Source organism: Varroa destructor, unplaced genomic scaffold (genome assembly GCF_002443255.2).
Source record: "Varroa destructor unplaced genomic scaffold, Vdes_3.0 BEIS01000001.1, whole genome shotgun sequence".
NCBI classification, from domain to species: domain Eukaryota; kingdom Metazoa; phylum Arthropoda; class Arachnida; order Mesostigmata; family Varroidae; genus Varroa; species Varroa destructor.
The window spans coordinates 39,029,010-39,044,554 of record NW_019211454.1 but is presented as its reverse complement, the minus strand read 5'-3'; the positions used below and the strand labels follow the sequence as shown (position 1 = coordinate 39,044,554).

Sequence of the window (15,545 nt, the reverse complement as noted above, 5' to 3'; positions counted from 1 at the left end):
ATAAAGGGAGACGAAGGGAGCGCCGAAGAAAATCGTTAAAAGGTTATTTAGCTGAGATCCAATAGCTAAAATATAGCTAGCTTATGCTGTTTGTGCAAGACAGAAGCAACTTAACAGATGAGTTTTGTGTCTTTCCATCTGGATCAAATCCTCTCAGATCGCTTTCGTGATTTCAGATGTGTTAAGTTATTGCTGTTGTTAAAACAAATAGATATTCATGTAAGAATACGAGCTTATGAGCCATTCTAAAGGTTACTCCAAGTATTTTTGGTTTTAGCCTAGTAATAACAATAGCCTAGTAACAACAAGCTCAAAAACAGGCCGAAACATCAGAAATAGCGCGACGTTTCATTGGGTGAAATTCATAATTTTTTAGGTGTCTGGAGATGTTACGTTCTAAGCTTCAAAACGTAATAGGAGGGACTGTTTGAGACAATGTTGTCAATTATTCGTCTTCAGAGAAGTCCGTGTTCAACAAATTCACAGCGCGGCTCGAAATAGAGATCCAAGACCGTCCAGTAGCATTTTTCTCTAATATGGCACGTTGCTATTTTTTGCAACACTGCATGACTTCCCTGCTAGGCCACAATAATCCGTACATCAATAGCAGCTGTACAGGTGACCACGTGATGGTATAAGAGATCGATCCGCGATGTACTTCTGAAATATGATGATATTTTTAACGACTTAATTTCATTACCCTGCGTTGGTAAGCAGGAACGTCGTATGCAGACACGGCTGTGACTAGGTACTATCAAAAAAAGAATCCACATGGCCAGCATTAGAGATCTCATACGAATCTAGTTTACTAAATGTGTCGACCCGAACACGGACGGTCGTGACTAGAGGTTGGATAGACAGAACCTTCCTAATGAAATAAGCAGCTCGAGGGAGTTTGTCGAAGCCACCTTGTATACACAATGCGAGTCGAAGATGCTCCAAGTGCAGCAAATTCTAGCCCGGCTTCACAGGGCAATTACGGATTTGGGACTGACTGTCAACCTAACCTAGGCGATGAGGTTTCGAAGAGGAAGCAGAACAGCGGCCACTGACACCTTGTGCGTCGCTATATCCTCTCTTGCCTATGTTAACCCGTTGCCATACTTAGGGTTGCTTTCTCCGGCCGCAGCTAAAGTTTCAAAGCGCCACTTTGCCTGTCCCTCGCAACCGCTCTCAGCTTATTCTACCTCAAGGTAGCTTCAATTACGACGTATAGGTTCCGCACCACTTAGGAAGAGTCTTCCTGTGGAAAATCTCGAACGATTAAAGCGTATCAAAGCGTCCTCTTTCAAAAAAGCAACGGAACTACACGTAGTGATCCGAAGTTACTTCGAAAATCTTCTAGGCGATTCGCCACTGCTGTCCGAAGGTATACGTCGTCGCTTTGACGTACCTTAAGAACTGGGTTTTAAAGTTCGAGAAGATTGTTGCGAGTACAATTAGAGACAACGAGTGGAAGGTCTCGAAACGGCTAAATAGACACGTCATTATTGGCCTTGCCGTACATGGGTTCCATTATAAACTCTGCAGAAAACTATATTTCTATAAGCCTAACGGAACCTATATAGATTCCCCAGATGCGAGGGAAAATGTGATAGATATTATGTTGCTTGTTGCTTTTTGGCGATATCTGGTAATTTTTTAAGCTGACAAAAGGCTTTAAAGGTTTCTCTACACTAACTCTGATGTCGGGATATTTGATCTATATGCATAAGACTATTGACTACTACAATTGGCAAAGGTGAATAAATGAAATTCGATAAATTATCTCTCCAGTTGCTAAATCATATTCATTGTTAAAATGAGCAATAAAAGGTTTATTTGTTAAATACGCATGTGTTTTCAACAAAAAATAGCAAGCGAACATCGCAAGAGGGATCTGTGACTAACCGTAAAGAGGACGGGGAAATATCGGGCAAAGAATGTTATTACTTACCCACTGCCCCAGGGCTCTGAAGAGGCGAATCTGATGGCCTCGCACCGTAGCGGCTTCCTGGGCCGCCTCCGGAGGCCTCAGCCGAAAGAGCGGATAAACTTGAAACGATTAGTAAACAATAAAACCGAAAGTTAGAGCCAATGAGCTCCATTAATAAAACAACATATCGTCAACCCGCTTTTTCTACACATATCAACGCTAACTTAGCCACGGCCAGATCCACACCAATACCAGCAGCTACGATCGATAGGTTCAGTCGTTGTCCTACTAGATATTAAGTTCCATGATTCCGTTTAAACTGAAATGTTAATACGCCAGCAAAAAAGTTTAAAAGGTTCTACACTGCGTACCCACTACTTTGTGTAATAGTCCAAGACTCAGAGCACGAGGAACTCAATTTTCTATTAAAAAAAAACAATGTTACGAATAGGTATTACTAAAAAAAGTATAGAAAAAAACGTATTTTTTTTTTTACGTTTTCAATCGAATTGTCTGTTTCTACTTAACTATACCAAAACAGACGATCAATAAAATGGAGAATTTCCATAGCATCCGTTTAAATGGTGGCCTACCTATCCAGCCTGAAGACACGGATTGCATACGTTTCAAAACAAGCATATTCACACCAATCGGCACAAAAGTTGTCGCGTAAAGTCAAATTTCCTGTTCTCATCTCTACGATTCTCTTCGCATAATACATTGAGACCACGGTCGCTTCTAAATTAACGTTATACATTGTACCTGTGCCTAGACGGCCGTTAAAATGCTTTCCTCTACTATCCTTTTTCATACTATTGTATCTGGGCACATCGATATATCTGTTAAACAATTTCACGCTGTCATCCTTTCATGTTCGTTCGATTGCTCAAAGGAGAAGCCCGAGCCTATTCAGTATCTTTTTTCTCATCAACAGGCCATCAACTAAGCGCTAGAGTGCCGCCTATGGTGTGTTGTTTTCTCCAGCCTTTGTATCACCGGCTTTTTTTTTGCCTTGTTCTCGCCGTTGTTCACACATGTTCGTTATTCCATTCCTGCGCTGCGATCCAAGCAGAGTACAGCTCATCTTCAGTTCAACCAAAAGCCCCATCCTTCAAAGTCTCGTCGAGTAGCCCAGAGAGACATATCTCGCTGCAGTTTGAATTATGACTCCATTAATCTGTGCTGAGTAGATTCACTTTACGCGATCCACGGTCATCACGGATATTCAATCCACGCCGACGAGCTCGGTCACGCCATTGCCATCCTAGAAACCCTTTCTGTCGAGCCCTAAGGATCCCTGCTATTGTTCTCGCGTACTCACATTTCATAACTCGCCGACTTTTACGCGGTCCGATATTTACAGATAAGTATAGGATAATATGGATGTTATAAGCTAAAAATTAAGCATCTAGTTCAGAGCAAACATGCTTTCTCTTACATCCCTAAAAAGGTGTACGCTAAAAACTCCGATACCCTGCATAGAATTCTCTCAGAATTTTCTCTGAGAAGAACCTTCCTGGTTGTGCGGGCTGATCCTTCTATTATTTATTGTCCACCGTTCATAACGCAAAGTTCGTTCAGCTGTCGCCGTTAAGTAAACAACATTGTTCCGTTAGTTTTGTCTCTCTGCTGATCTTCATAGTTATCCAACGGGTCATCCATTAGCTTTAATTAGACTTCAGTAGCCGATTTATAAAATCAGGTACAGTATATTTGTCGTCTGTATTCTGCTCTGCGCACTTCGGCATTTGTCTTGATGCATGCTGACCGTGACGGAGCCAAACATGTGACGACTGCAGAGGGACTGGTCGCTTATAGACCAAGGGCCTAAAGTATTAGGTTCCCGAAAAGCCAGCGACATACTTCATGAGACAGATGTTTGTGCTGCCGCTTACAGTGCTTGACCAGATATGGCCAAATAACCCAACTTATCATACACCATCAGGGTGAGTTGGACAAGTGTGATTCTTTATGAACTGCAAATCTGAGATAGTTCTTATCGCCGCTAATCCCAGTCAGTGCTAACCTTGACACTTTTCTTGATACCACAATTTTCTCCAGTCTGTGCTCTCTGGGTCTCTTCCTTCCTCCGTCTGAACAAACTCATCCACAACGTACAAACATATTACCTGCGCAGTACGTGTGTTTCTTTACAGTACTGACAGTGCTGCCTCTAAACAGCAATGGGTTTGTTTGGATCTGAGCGAGTCCATTAACCCACTTTTCCGTGCTCGCTCCCGTTTAGCGATCGTATGCCGTTTCCCCTTGGCTAGTTCATGACGGCCGTCCCATCGTATTGCGGCTATAGTGGCTGCAGTTTTGTAAAGGATACCGGTGGCGCGCGTCATAGCATGTAGGCAAGCAGCCAGTTAGCGAGTGTAAAAGGGACATAAACGAGGGAGTCCTCTCCCGCCACCCTGAGTACAGGAGAAGGTAACCGCCGCTGTCGTACAACTGCACTGGCCGGCTAACTGTCACCCTGCTACTGCCATTTTGAACCGCCATCACAGCCTCCATCGCTATGAAGCGGGTAAGGCACTTTCTTTGACTTCATCGCCGGGCTTCAGCTAATCATCTCCTAGAACATAGCCTTTGGCGTAAGCGGTGGTCCACATGCCGTTGCCACAGCAATTGAAGAAGTAGTTGCCGAACGACTTACTTTAAAGTCGAAGCTGCGTTAGGCAAGTGTGACGATGAAGGGCACGCAGATCAGCCAGCGATGAAAATAAGCGGTTAAATCGACTTCCAAAGTAGAAACTGAAAAGCGAATGACACAAATCAGGCTGCTGATTGAGGTTATTTCGGCTTTGTAAGACTTCATGGCACAAAATGTTCAGTTTCGATTTTTCTGTGCAACAATGTGCCCAAAAACATGTTCAAATCGGGGACCAGAACAAAACTACAACCAACGGAATTTGTAGACCACGTGGAACTTCACATCACGGCTATCAACAAATCACTGCCAGCAGCACACAGATGCTAATGAGGGCGCACCGGCTGCGTGCGATGGCGATAGCTGTGGCGGGACAATGGTGATGTTTGTCATGACGTACTTCGCTGTTTCAAGTGGAGTCTCCTGCCATGGTATCGTTCCAGCTAGTACGGCAGCCGAAGGGGAAACCTATTTTAGAAGTGGAACGGGGTTATTCGTAATCGAGAAAAAGAGACGTTGCCAGTCAGTGCAGAAACCGGTTCGTTTCCTTCTCGATAACGGCAGATGAACAAAACAAGCGGACGTTCGGTAGGACGCCCGCCAAAGAGAAAAGGAACTATATTAGCCACACGGTCGGTTAGACGGGACGGGAGTACGAGATTGAACGAACGAAATGCAGAGGGTGTGTGAAAAGCTGCGGAAAGCATCGTTTTCTCACCGAACAGTTGACTGAACGAAAACGTTTGGACATTGGACGATCTAATACGATGAATGAAGAGGCCTAGCCACCACCGCCGGGGCAGCCGCCGCCGCAATGGCTATATTGCGCCGTTGCTACAAGCCTATAACAAAGAATAAAATGAGGCGCGCAGGCCCTACAAAGGACAAAGGAGTAAAATGGATGCTATCCTTCAAGATCTCTTCGTTCTGCTGCGTGCGCTGTGCCCGTCAAAACAGGCGATACGCCGAACGGCGGGCCAATCGACCAGTGGGAGTGTACCGCCAACCCGGAGCCAGCCGAACCCGATGCGAAGTCTGTCACCATCGTTCCCGCCGGTAGAAGAAAATTACTTCAGGAGGTTTGAGCCGCGAGCCACTAAATGAACGGTTCAGCCTGGCCTTGTGCGCTCTACACGACTCTCATTGTGAAGTGGTGACTGTCTCAATCCGCAGCTACTAATCAGCCCGTTAGTCAACCCACGGGCAGCCTCAGAGTCAAATTTGATCCACCCTGATTGCCTGCGCACGACCTCGTCATTCTTAGGACATTTTTGCTCATCCTGTACCTTTTCTTTTTCTGGCAAGTTTGCAAAGGGGTTGTCGACAGCGAAGTGGGTACTACGATCGATAATCAGAAAATGGACAGCAACAGACTTGTGTAGCAGCTGTTTTCAAGTAGAAAAATCCTACACAAAATTTTTCTTTTCCAAAATTGGAACTGATCTACTGCGCCCGCTGCAGCTAATTCATTGATGATCTGCGAACGATCCAGTCTAACTATCCTAGGTGACAGACTTCAGGTGAATCTAAACTATAAACTAATCATATAAGAGACAATGCGGCCATGTGGGTCCAAATTTGTTTAGTGTTCTCTCTTAAAACAACCGGTACGAGTAAAAGAGAAAATATATAAGAGTATATTTCTCAACGGCTCTTCTATTATATATCCGAATGTAATAGTCGCAATTAATTGAAAAAAAGGGTACCTATATCGTTGATCCCGTGAGCTAGAGGTGGAACTTAGGTATCGGCGAATTGCCGTTTGCTTCTAAAGAGAGAAAGGAAGATAGAGGGATCACTGTGCGTACCATTCTCTAAAGGCAACTTAACTAGAACGAAATCTGTGTAACTATTATGATTACGCACGATTTTGACGTAGATAATTATTCATAATCAATTCCGATGTATGACAACGATTATCCGCAATATGGCCATCGTCGAAATTTTTTGTTGATAACAACGATATGCGATACGAAACTACAATGCTTCTTTTTAACTTGACAGATGTACACATGTATGCGTGCCTACTAAGTTGAATTGTATTCTAAGGTAAGCTAGGTTTTTCAATATCCCATATAGAAATGGCATCGACGGCGTCCGCTTTCATACGTGCTAAACATATAGTGTCCTGTGTGGCCCGTATGGGTCTAAAGCGATCATCTAACATGACTCAGTATAATAACTCTAATAGTATGTAACTTGCTATCAGTTCCTTTGAAAAAGTAGCCTGGAGATAGGTGGAACTGGAGTTGGTTATCTTGTTTCCTTGTCGTTCCATAGAAACTCGACGATACGCGAATAAAACATTTGGCTATTTTATATAGCTTACCTTTATGCTATTTGGTCGGAAACAGAGACGGTGATTGTAATGCACTACATTTCGCACACCCTAGTGAGCTGAACCCACTTCAGTTCGCGGATCAATGATCTCCAAATGACGGGTGCACAAGTGGTACATTTAATTCGTTAGATGTTATCAAACGATGCCCGTTGGCATCGAAATCATTCATTCAATTGATCGTCAGACGACTGACTGCCTGTATCCTTTAGCTGACTCAGCCCCTACCCAAATTTGTGCGGGAACCATTACAGTAGAGTCAACGCTCTCACATTGTCGCTTGACCTTGAGACGCATCGAGCCTTTCTACATTTAAGTTCTCTAAAGCCTTAATCGTTCCAAATACAGTACCGCACTAAAAAAAACAACAACACTTGAAATAAAACAGGATAATAACAATGCTACTACTCTAGCACGTATACAATGGTAGACGAAGTAAACGAACAACCAACATGGAACATTTGCGGGGACAAAGAAAGTGGCCACCGAGAGGTAAAGGAACAGCGACAAATCACTTTCGAATGGAACTTCCGAGAAGATGTAGGTCAGTAGTATCACTGACACAGAGGCAGCTAAACCTAAACGCTCCGAAACGGTTTTTCAAGGCTTCAAGAAGGGCGTCCAAGAACACTGGGTTGGCCTTAGTTGCACTGAAACCGCGGCTGAAAAAAAGGAGAACCGAGGAACTTAGCGGCAACTGAGCGGCACCTTTTTTACTTATTCCCCTGCTCCCCGAAAGGTCGGATCCCAAATTATCCCCTCGTTATTACAAACTGGTTGTAGCACAGTGCCACTGCTATTGGCAACTTTGCCGGCAGATACTACAACAGGCATTTCAACTAGCCTCACCCGTTGTCATCATCCTGTGAACCAATGCAAATCACGCTTGACCGGTGCCTTCTTCAGGACCACCCAGTCGATTCTAGAAATCCCTCCGCCGTCAGACTCACCCACAAAGATCCTTTTGATTGCTTTGCGTAACTAGAAAAGAGGCAACGTAGCTGTCGGTTGGCCAAGAAATGAATGAATCGTGTGCTCTCAATCCTTTCCCCCGTTATAGGAGTAGTAGTAGTAGTAATAGAGTTCTAGCTGTGAATAGCAGTATTATATGTTTGCACGACAGCGATGTCTATGCCATGCGCGCTGTTCGTTCAGCCGCAATGTAGTCGAGCGCCGTCTGATTAAGCACATCGCCAACAGCAGCAGCAGCAGCAGCTGCAAATGTTGTTATTCGGCACCTTCACTTTTCTCGGGATTCCTACATCGTCTGCCAAAAGGCGCCTACTCACTGGGGCCGTGAACCGTTACGTTTACCCTTTGCTAAACCTGTCTGTCTCTCTCACTTGTGCCCCCGACTTCAGCAAGTGTACCTCTAGCCCTTCCGTCAGCAGCAGCATTACCGCCTCTTCTCAGTCCCGCCAATGATTTTCCTGTTTCTGGCATTCTCAATCTCGTTCCTTGCTCCAACTACGCCGGATCCGACCAAATGGTGGTATAGAGCCATACTGCGGGGGATAGGGACAGGCCCAACAGATCCGCGCAGGCAAACCCGTCCTACTGGCCTGATCGCGCAGCCGTACAGTCAGAATGGCAACCGGAGATCATCTAACCGCACCCAATCACCCTCTCAATAATACAACATAGCCGAGGTGTACCAGCATAGCAAGTCCCACAAATATCCATCACCTTCGCTTCTATCGCTTGCTACTAATATCATCACCGCGATCCCTTAGACCGTCAACGCCCGTCTGCACACGAGCGAGGCACTCTGCCGCCGCCGCCTTACAGCTCTCTGTGTGAAGCACGGCAACCCATTCCCTATACGCTGCAGCAGGCCACACTTCCAATAGTTGTGGCATAGCGGCGGGTATGCGAGGCCACTCCATGCGTGGCCTCGTGCATCGATACACACTTACCACCAGCTTCTCTATCTCATTCGCCTTCTCTATACACACACACATTTATATATATATATATATGTGTGTGTAGAAGTAACTATGAAGCCGTCGGCACGAAATAACTTTAGGCCCATCGGTAGTACCCTACGCTCGCTTCGTATCAAGCCAACCCAGCCAGGCCATAATAGGGGCAGAGAGTGGGCAGCCCTCCTCTTTCTTTTCCTATCGTGTCACTAACTGTCGCTGGTTCGACATAGCCTCTCATTTCTTTTTTACGTGAGGTGGCCTATGTTATTCAGCGCGTCTCAGATTTCTCTCTTCTCTGCAAGATGTCTACTGTTGGGGGGGGGGGGGGGGGTATTGCGAGCTGTTAGTTCACACACAGGATTTTTTTACTCACTCGTTTTTGCGTCGACCTCAGTCTCAGTTGATGTTCGAAGCACGTTGGCGCTCGTCGCTTAACCTCGGTTCTTGGAGGCTCACAAATCACCTCGGGCGATCTGGCAGAAGGTGATGGTAATAGGGAGAACCTAGCTTTTGGGAGACAATCTGTGCGGCCAATGCAACAGAGTTGTTGGTAGGTCCTGCCTGGGCCAACGATTGCGATCGTTGCTGGCTCGAGAAGACGTTTTAGCTCTAATCGATACTAACAGTACATATCGGCTCATGACGCTTTTTCCTCGTGTGCCCTTGTTTCTTTTTCGTCCTAATTTCCGTGTCGTGTGCTTTCCTCTTTTGCAAAATGAATCTAGTGCTAGCTGATTTGTACTGCCATACTGTGTGGTTCCGGCTGCAACCTGCTTGAGGAGACGGTCTGCGACAATAGCATTGTCTTCGCTAGATGGTTTTTCCGGTTCTTCTCTTTGTATCCCCTTTCGTTTGCTTCGTATGGTCTATCGTTCTGTTCCGGACTCTCCTGTTTGTTAGGTTTATTAGCTCGTAGCGTGGTGTTGTTCCTTTCCTGCTTTCGGAGCGCGCTTTATGTCTATGCAGCGTGCTCAATTGAGTTTAGTTGTTTTATTGGTAGAGGATCGTTTTCATTTACAGCTTTCCAGCTCGCTATCTCATCTTTTTTGCCCGCTTGTCTGCTCTCCTCCTTCTCTAAGTTGTTCTTTATTGAGAGTCGTTGCGTCCTCCTAGATTCGTCGTCCGCAGCTAGAGACTCCGCCTCAGTTATTTTGTATCATTTGGCTACCACGTTTATGGCAGATTTCCTCTGTTTTTTGTCCTTCTATTCTGTTACTGCTTTTGTGTTTAGCACAAGTCCACTATAGTAACGGTGGACGCATATAGCCGTTTGTGTGTGTGTTTATGTATGGATGGGTGCGTATGTGTGTGTCTGCTGTGCGTTGACTCTCCTTCTCGCCTTGTCTATTTATTTTTCTTTGTTTGGAAACGATACGGCCAGCGTCAGCAACGCCAAAGTCGACGGACGCCGTTGCTACACTGGCTGCGCCTGCTTCCGCTGCCGACTTTTTGTATGTGCAGTTGCACCAACCGCTTCAGCAGTTCGGTGTCTGCTTGCCTTGCGGAGCCATCATCTTGCGGCGTTATGCTGTCTTCCTTTAGATCGTCTCTTCGATTCGTATCGTATCCGTCTTTTTCTAGTAATAATAGTAACAGTAGTAACACGCTTCTAGGACGAACTGGCCTCGTCATTTCGTTGAATTGCGCGTTTTCTCTATATGAAAGCGCTTCCTAGCCGGTCGGGCAGCTCCACGCCGATCAGCCGTTGGTTAGCGATTGGTTGATCGGCATAAGATGTCGCGATATATATTAAAGTTTCGCTTCCTCTGAATCGTAGAACGCTACGACCCCTTTGATGTTTGCCTCTTCGATTTGCTTTAAGTTCTCCTCCGCTCTTCTATTAGTAACTAACTCCAACGTCTGCTGTACGACCAAACGATTCTTCCTAATAGAAGGATCTGACTAATTGTCGAATTGGACTAGTAGCAGCTTTACTTTACTGTAGTGGTATTTATGGGTGACAATAAAAAGACAATTAGTGTCGACCATATGTTCCAGGGAAATCGCCTTTCACTCTACGGTTATTTTTACCAGTAGTTCGTATGCTGATGTCCATGAGCAGAGAGAGAGATGACCAAGTATATCAGCATCTGAACCAGCTGAGGCACCACCAATCGGAGTCGAAGCCTGATGATACGATACAGTTTTGTTATTGTTATTCTTTATTTATTATTTGTAGTAGTAACAATACTAGTGGTAGCCGTAGAGCTGGTGGATAGCAATAATTAGCAATATTAGTGAGAGGGAGTGCTAATTCTGGTTGCTTGATTCGATCAATAGATAAATTAATCAAATGGTCGCGATGGAAGCAGATGCAGACGCGCACAATTCACAAAAAATCAAATTCGAAATAATCCTGATTCGGGGCCCTCCGTCACAACTAAGTCATTTACCCTTCCACACAAATATTTCACGTGCGCAATAAACGAGCGGCACAAGAATGGTGATAATTATAATAATGATGATATTGGTAATAACGCTAATTGGAAATCACAGATTATCAACCACCGACAGGCCGAGCGTAGCTCGAAAATTGTCAACGCGCGGTGATTTCTGGTGCCGATGCTGCTGCTGTTATTGCTAAAACACTGATGCGGGTCTATTTACGTGGGTAGCCTCAAAAAGGGCCACGTTCTCGATGCCGAAATCGAGAAGAACTGGCATGGTCCGGAACTGTCTGTCGGAAGATATCAGGGTCAATTAATACCTCGCCGACTGTTAATGGCTGTTTCTGGATCGTTGAATGGATAGTTGGTGGTTATTGAAGATAACCACCAGGACATGAAGCAAGAGAGTTTTCGTCGAGCTGATGATCTTCTTTTATGTCTGACGGGCTTCACCCTCTCTGCTTGTCCCTGCTGGCCTTTTAGAAAAGCGCGTTAGCCTTATTTAGCCGGTCACCAAATAGTTCGGCAGGGCAAACCTATTCCAGAGGCATTCGATCTTTTTGAGAGTTTAAATATGTGTGTATGTTTATGTGTGTATGCATACAAAAGATGCTTTCTTTTCGTTTGTCTAAGCGTTTGTGTTTATGTGGCCGTCTGCGTCGTCCGCAGACGGTGGGGTCCTACGCCACCATTAGAAGGTCCTCCACTTAATGGTCATACGGGGTCTATCGACTGATAGAACCGATACACTATTTTGCCAGTAAACTTGCATCTGATTTGATCTGCAGTAACAGCATCATTATAATTCTATTTCAGATATATGCATCCGTCTTCCAGAAATGATGGCGGCTTGAGCTGTTTTCGTTAGGAGGCTACATGCGTCTCTCGTTGTGCTGGCTTTTCTATTTTCCACTTAATATACTAGTAATCACGCTACGGTTCAATTGAACATTTCCTATTTGAATTCTGTTTTTTCTGTTCGGTTTTTTTTTGCCTGACACCGCATCACTAAAGGGGCTGGTATAGAGACTGTGTTGATTTTCGATGTATGGTAGAGTGTCATGTGTTACTCTGTTTGTTTGAAGTCATTGGCTCACGTTCCGCTGCCGCAAATGAGGCGGCTCCGAGAGACGAGGCCGCGGCTGCTCCCCTGAACCAGCTACGCTATTCCCCTCGATCGTTCATTTGGCCGCAAGCCTATCGTTGCTTTGTCTCGCTGTATACAAAAGGTATACAGAGACGGTTGGACTGACTGACTTCTCACTGATTCACTGATTGATTGACTGAAATAGAGGCTAACGTTGTGATGCAGGACTGCGCAAGGAGCACCCCCCAACGATCCACGCCTTGGTGTGGTTTAAACGGATCGCTTGCTGCCCTATAGAATTCGCCATAGTCGTTGGACTAAGCTGGACCCAACAGACCACAACACAGACATGCGCGATTGTTCGCACAATGATCAATATATATGCTCTCTCTACTCATTACGCTGTGGCCGTCGGAGTGAAGCTCGCCTAAGATATGCGTTGTGCGTCGTCGCCGAAGTAGCAGTAGTAGAAGTAAGTACGCACTCCGGTTAGATGTGGTGGAAATTGTCATCAGTCACTTGTTGTACTACAATATTATTTCCTATAATACCAAAAGGCATAGTGTAAAGAGCAGGATCGAGCCTTTTTGCTCCCTGTTGCGAGAGGGATGATCTGTTAGAGCCGAGATAGCTAGGCAAGCTCAGGTTCCATCCAGCTTCATGCTGCTCGTCCGATGATCAACACGACTCAAGCGAACGATCTGGAAAAGACGTCCTGGAAGAGATGATGCGATTGTTGTATGTGTTTGTATGAGCATGTTTTGATGGCGATGATGATAATGATGGAGAAATGTTGAGCAGCGCTGCCGGATAGCGATCCGTAAAGCAAGCAGTAGGCGGGCGCTTTACGGCTCCAACCCTTCAACCCGGGCCCATGGACGGCGTTCAGCTTATCGCGCACAAGACGAGGCAAATAGGGGCAGCACAGTGCGCCATTGTCGTTCTGCTACCGTAACTACGCTTGCCGTTTCTTCTTCGTCTTCGATTGATACGGCCACCTCTGCTGCTACTAGTAATTCTCGTGGTGTTAGGGTCATCGGGGGTCACATATACCCACTGCAGAGGATCGCCAAGGGGTCTCCGCGCAGCCCGAGCCTCGTACACTCTTTCACGAGTTTGCGAACTCGCGTCCAAACGCGTGATGTAGCAGTGTTACGTTTGTTGCCGTCGCTTTGCCGATGCCCGTCACGGCCGCTACAACGGCTGCGACAACGGCGTTGGTCCTCTTCGCGCGTCCGTCGTCACTTCGACAATACACACAGACACACTTAGAACAATAACTTGGAGTGCAGTAGTCACAGCACCCCTCTGCACAACTATTACCACTCTGTGGTCGCTGGTTTCGTTGACACGGGGCAGCAGGCGCTCCTCCGTCCGCCCGCTGTGGCGCTCCTCGCTGCTGCTTGCTCTGCCGCAATAGCAGCCCACTCCAGTAGCAGCCTGCTTCACCGCTTCTTCACGGCTTCGTCCTATGCGGCAATGCCAGCCAGCCACGGCCACAGCGGCCAACGACCACGGCCACGGACTCAGCCCTATGCTGTCCTGTCTGCCTAGCCCAGCCAAAGAGGCAGTGAGCCAACATTCAGAGCGCTGCGAGCACAGCCAGCAGCTAGCTAACGGCGGCAGCAGCAGCAGCATCACCAGCACCACCACCACCATTACAAATATAGGCAGAGGGCTATACACAACGTAGCGTTCTGCTCGGGAGGGCCCAGGGAAGCTCCGCCAGAGAGGCGCCACGTGCCCGCTGGGGGGCGCCCCTCTCCGGACCTGCTTTTATTCGAGTTCGTCCGACGTGCACCAGACGGCGCTGCTTTCACTTGCCGTCGTCTTTGTCCGCCGTCTGCCAGTTCGACCGAGGCACGGGCCGTCGCTCGGTGGGCCCGCCATTCCATCGTTCGTGGAGCAGCACGGCAAACCAGCACTCTGCCTGCTGATTGACTACATGAAGCGCTAAGTCAAGGCGAAGCGAACTCCGTGACCCCTACATCCCTGTACGTACGGGGTCCTCCTCTTGGGGCTTCAAATAGCTTTCTCGGCTTACGGCACATCCCTTTTGGCTCCACTGTGCCCCAATTCAAAGAGACAGGGGAAAGGGTCGGAAAAAGGGATAACAGAACTGAGTGCTCTACAAGCCTTGGGGGTTGCCCGGGGGGGGGGGGGGGGGGGAGCAGCCGGCAGGCAAGCAAGTCTGCTGCGTGATGTGCTGTTTAGGCTGATAAAAAGAGAGAGGGGCTAGAGAGAGATACAAAATAGGAAAAATTGATAGTGTGTGTGAGAGAATGGGGGAAGGGAACGCGTTTGCTCGATGGATGGTGCACTGGGTAAATGGGGCCGGGCTAATTCGAGTTCGTCTGCTCACCCAAACCAGATTTTCAGGTGTTATAGGAGTTCCCCTACAACACCTGAAAGCGCGCCGCATATTATAGTGGCGTCAGCAAGCACTCGCCGTTGGTAGTTTGCAACTGTAGCAGTTCGCTAGCTAGTTGGCTAAATAACGGCCGGCCTGACCCGCACGTGCGTTGTGTACTATCGGCGGCAAGAGGTCCTTGGCGGTTCGCTCACTGTTATCACGATTGGACACCGACAACTTACCGCCACTTCGACCTTGTTCAGTGCGTCTGAACCGTGAGGCCACGGCCAAAGAGCTAAGCAGCCAGGCGCGCAGCAGGCGCCCAGCCACAGGCAGGCAGCGATAGGCTAGCGCCCACCAGTCAGTTAGAGCCTGCACGAACGGTCGTTTGGTAGCAGTCTTATTCTAATTGCTACTAGTATTGTCATTGGTGTCTTTTACCTCCGTAGGTTATTCAAAAGCTTCAACCAAACCGACCCTAACACACGAACGAATTTCGCTTGATATCGTGGATCCAGAACTGCGCAAAAATGAAAGATGAACGATTCCGAGCCTTGCGCAGATTTTGACCGTCGTACTGTTCATCGGTGTGCAGTTTTACTACAATATGATAGAAATAAAGGAATGACACTGGGGACACCCTACGGAACATGGCACGTAGTAAATACTCCCTTAATACATTCGCGCGGATTTGCAGTATGTAGGCTGACTGATTGGAAAATGTCGATTAAGCGCATAATGACTGTTACCCATAAACCACGAGAAGTGAGGAACTGCGGTCTGAAGAAAACAGATCAACTGTGTATTTTCATATGCATTAGTTCCGCCTATCTTATCGTCGGGTTACACTTTCTGTTGGAAACAGTCAGTTTGATCTGTAGAAGGTG

At 46.8% G+C, this 15,545-nt stretch overlaps 1 protein-coding gene across 2 annotated transcripts in view; it reads right to left on the bottom strand.

The window, feature by feature from the left end:
• The window catches only part of LOC111246667 (voltage-dependent calcium channel type A subunit alpha-1-like), an 86,532-nt gene that overhangs the window by 30,017 nt on the left and 40,970 nt on the right, over positions 1 to 15,545 (bottom strand). Inside the window, exons 1-2 of one of the 2 annotated variants that reach the window (XM_086978133.1) lie at positions 9,205 to 13,889; positions 1,937 to 2,034 (exon numbers count right to left, since the gene is read on the bottom strand). Coding sequence is in view for 1 of the 2 variants with exons in the window: in XM_086978132.1 (XP_086834258.1) it covers positions 1,937 to 2,034 (98 nt within the window). In the remaining variant the exon portion in view is untranslated. Of the gene's footprint in view, positions 1 to 1,936; positions 2,035 to 9,204; positions 13,890 to 15,545 lie in introns of those variants that run through there. The other variant, XM_086978132.1, reaches the window with a different exon arrangement.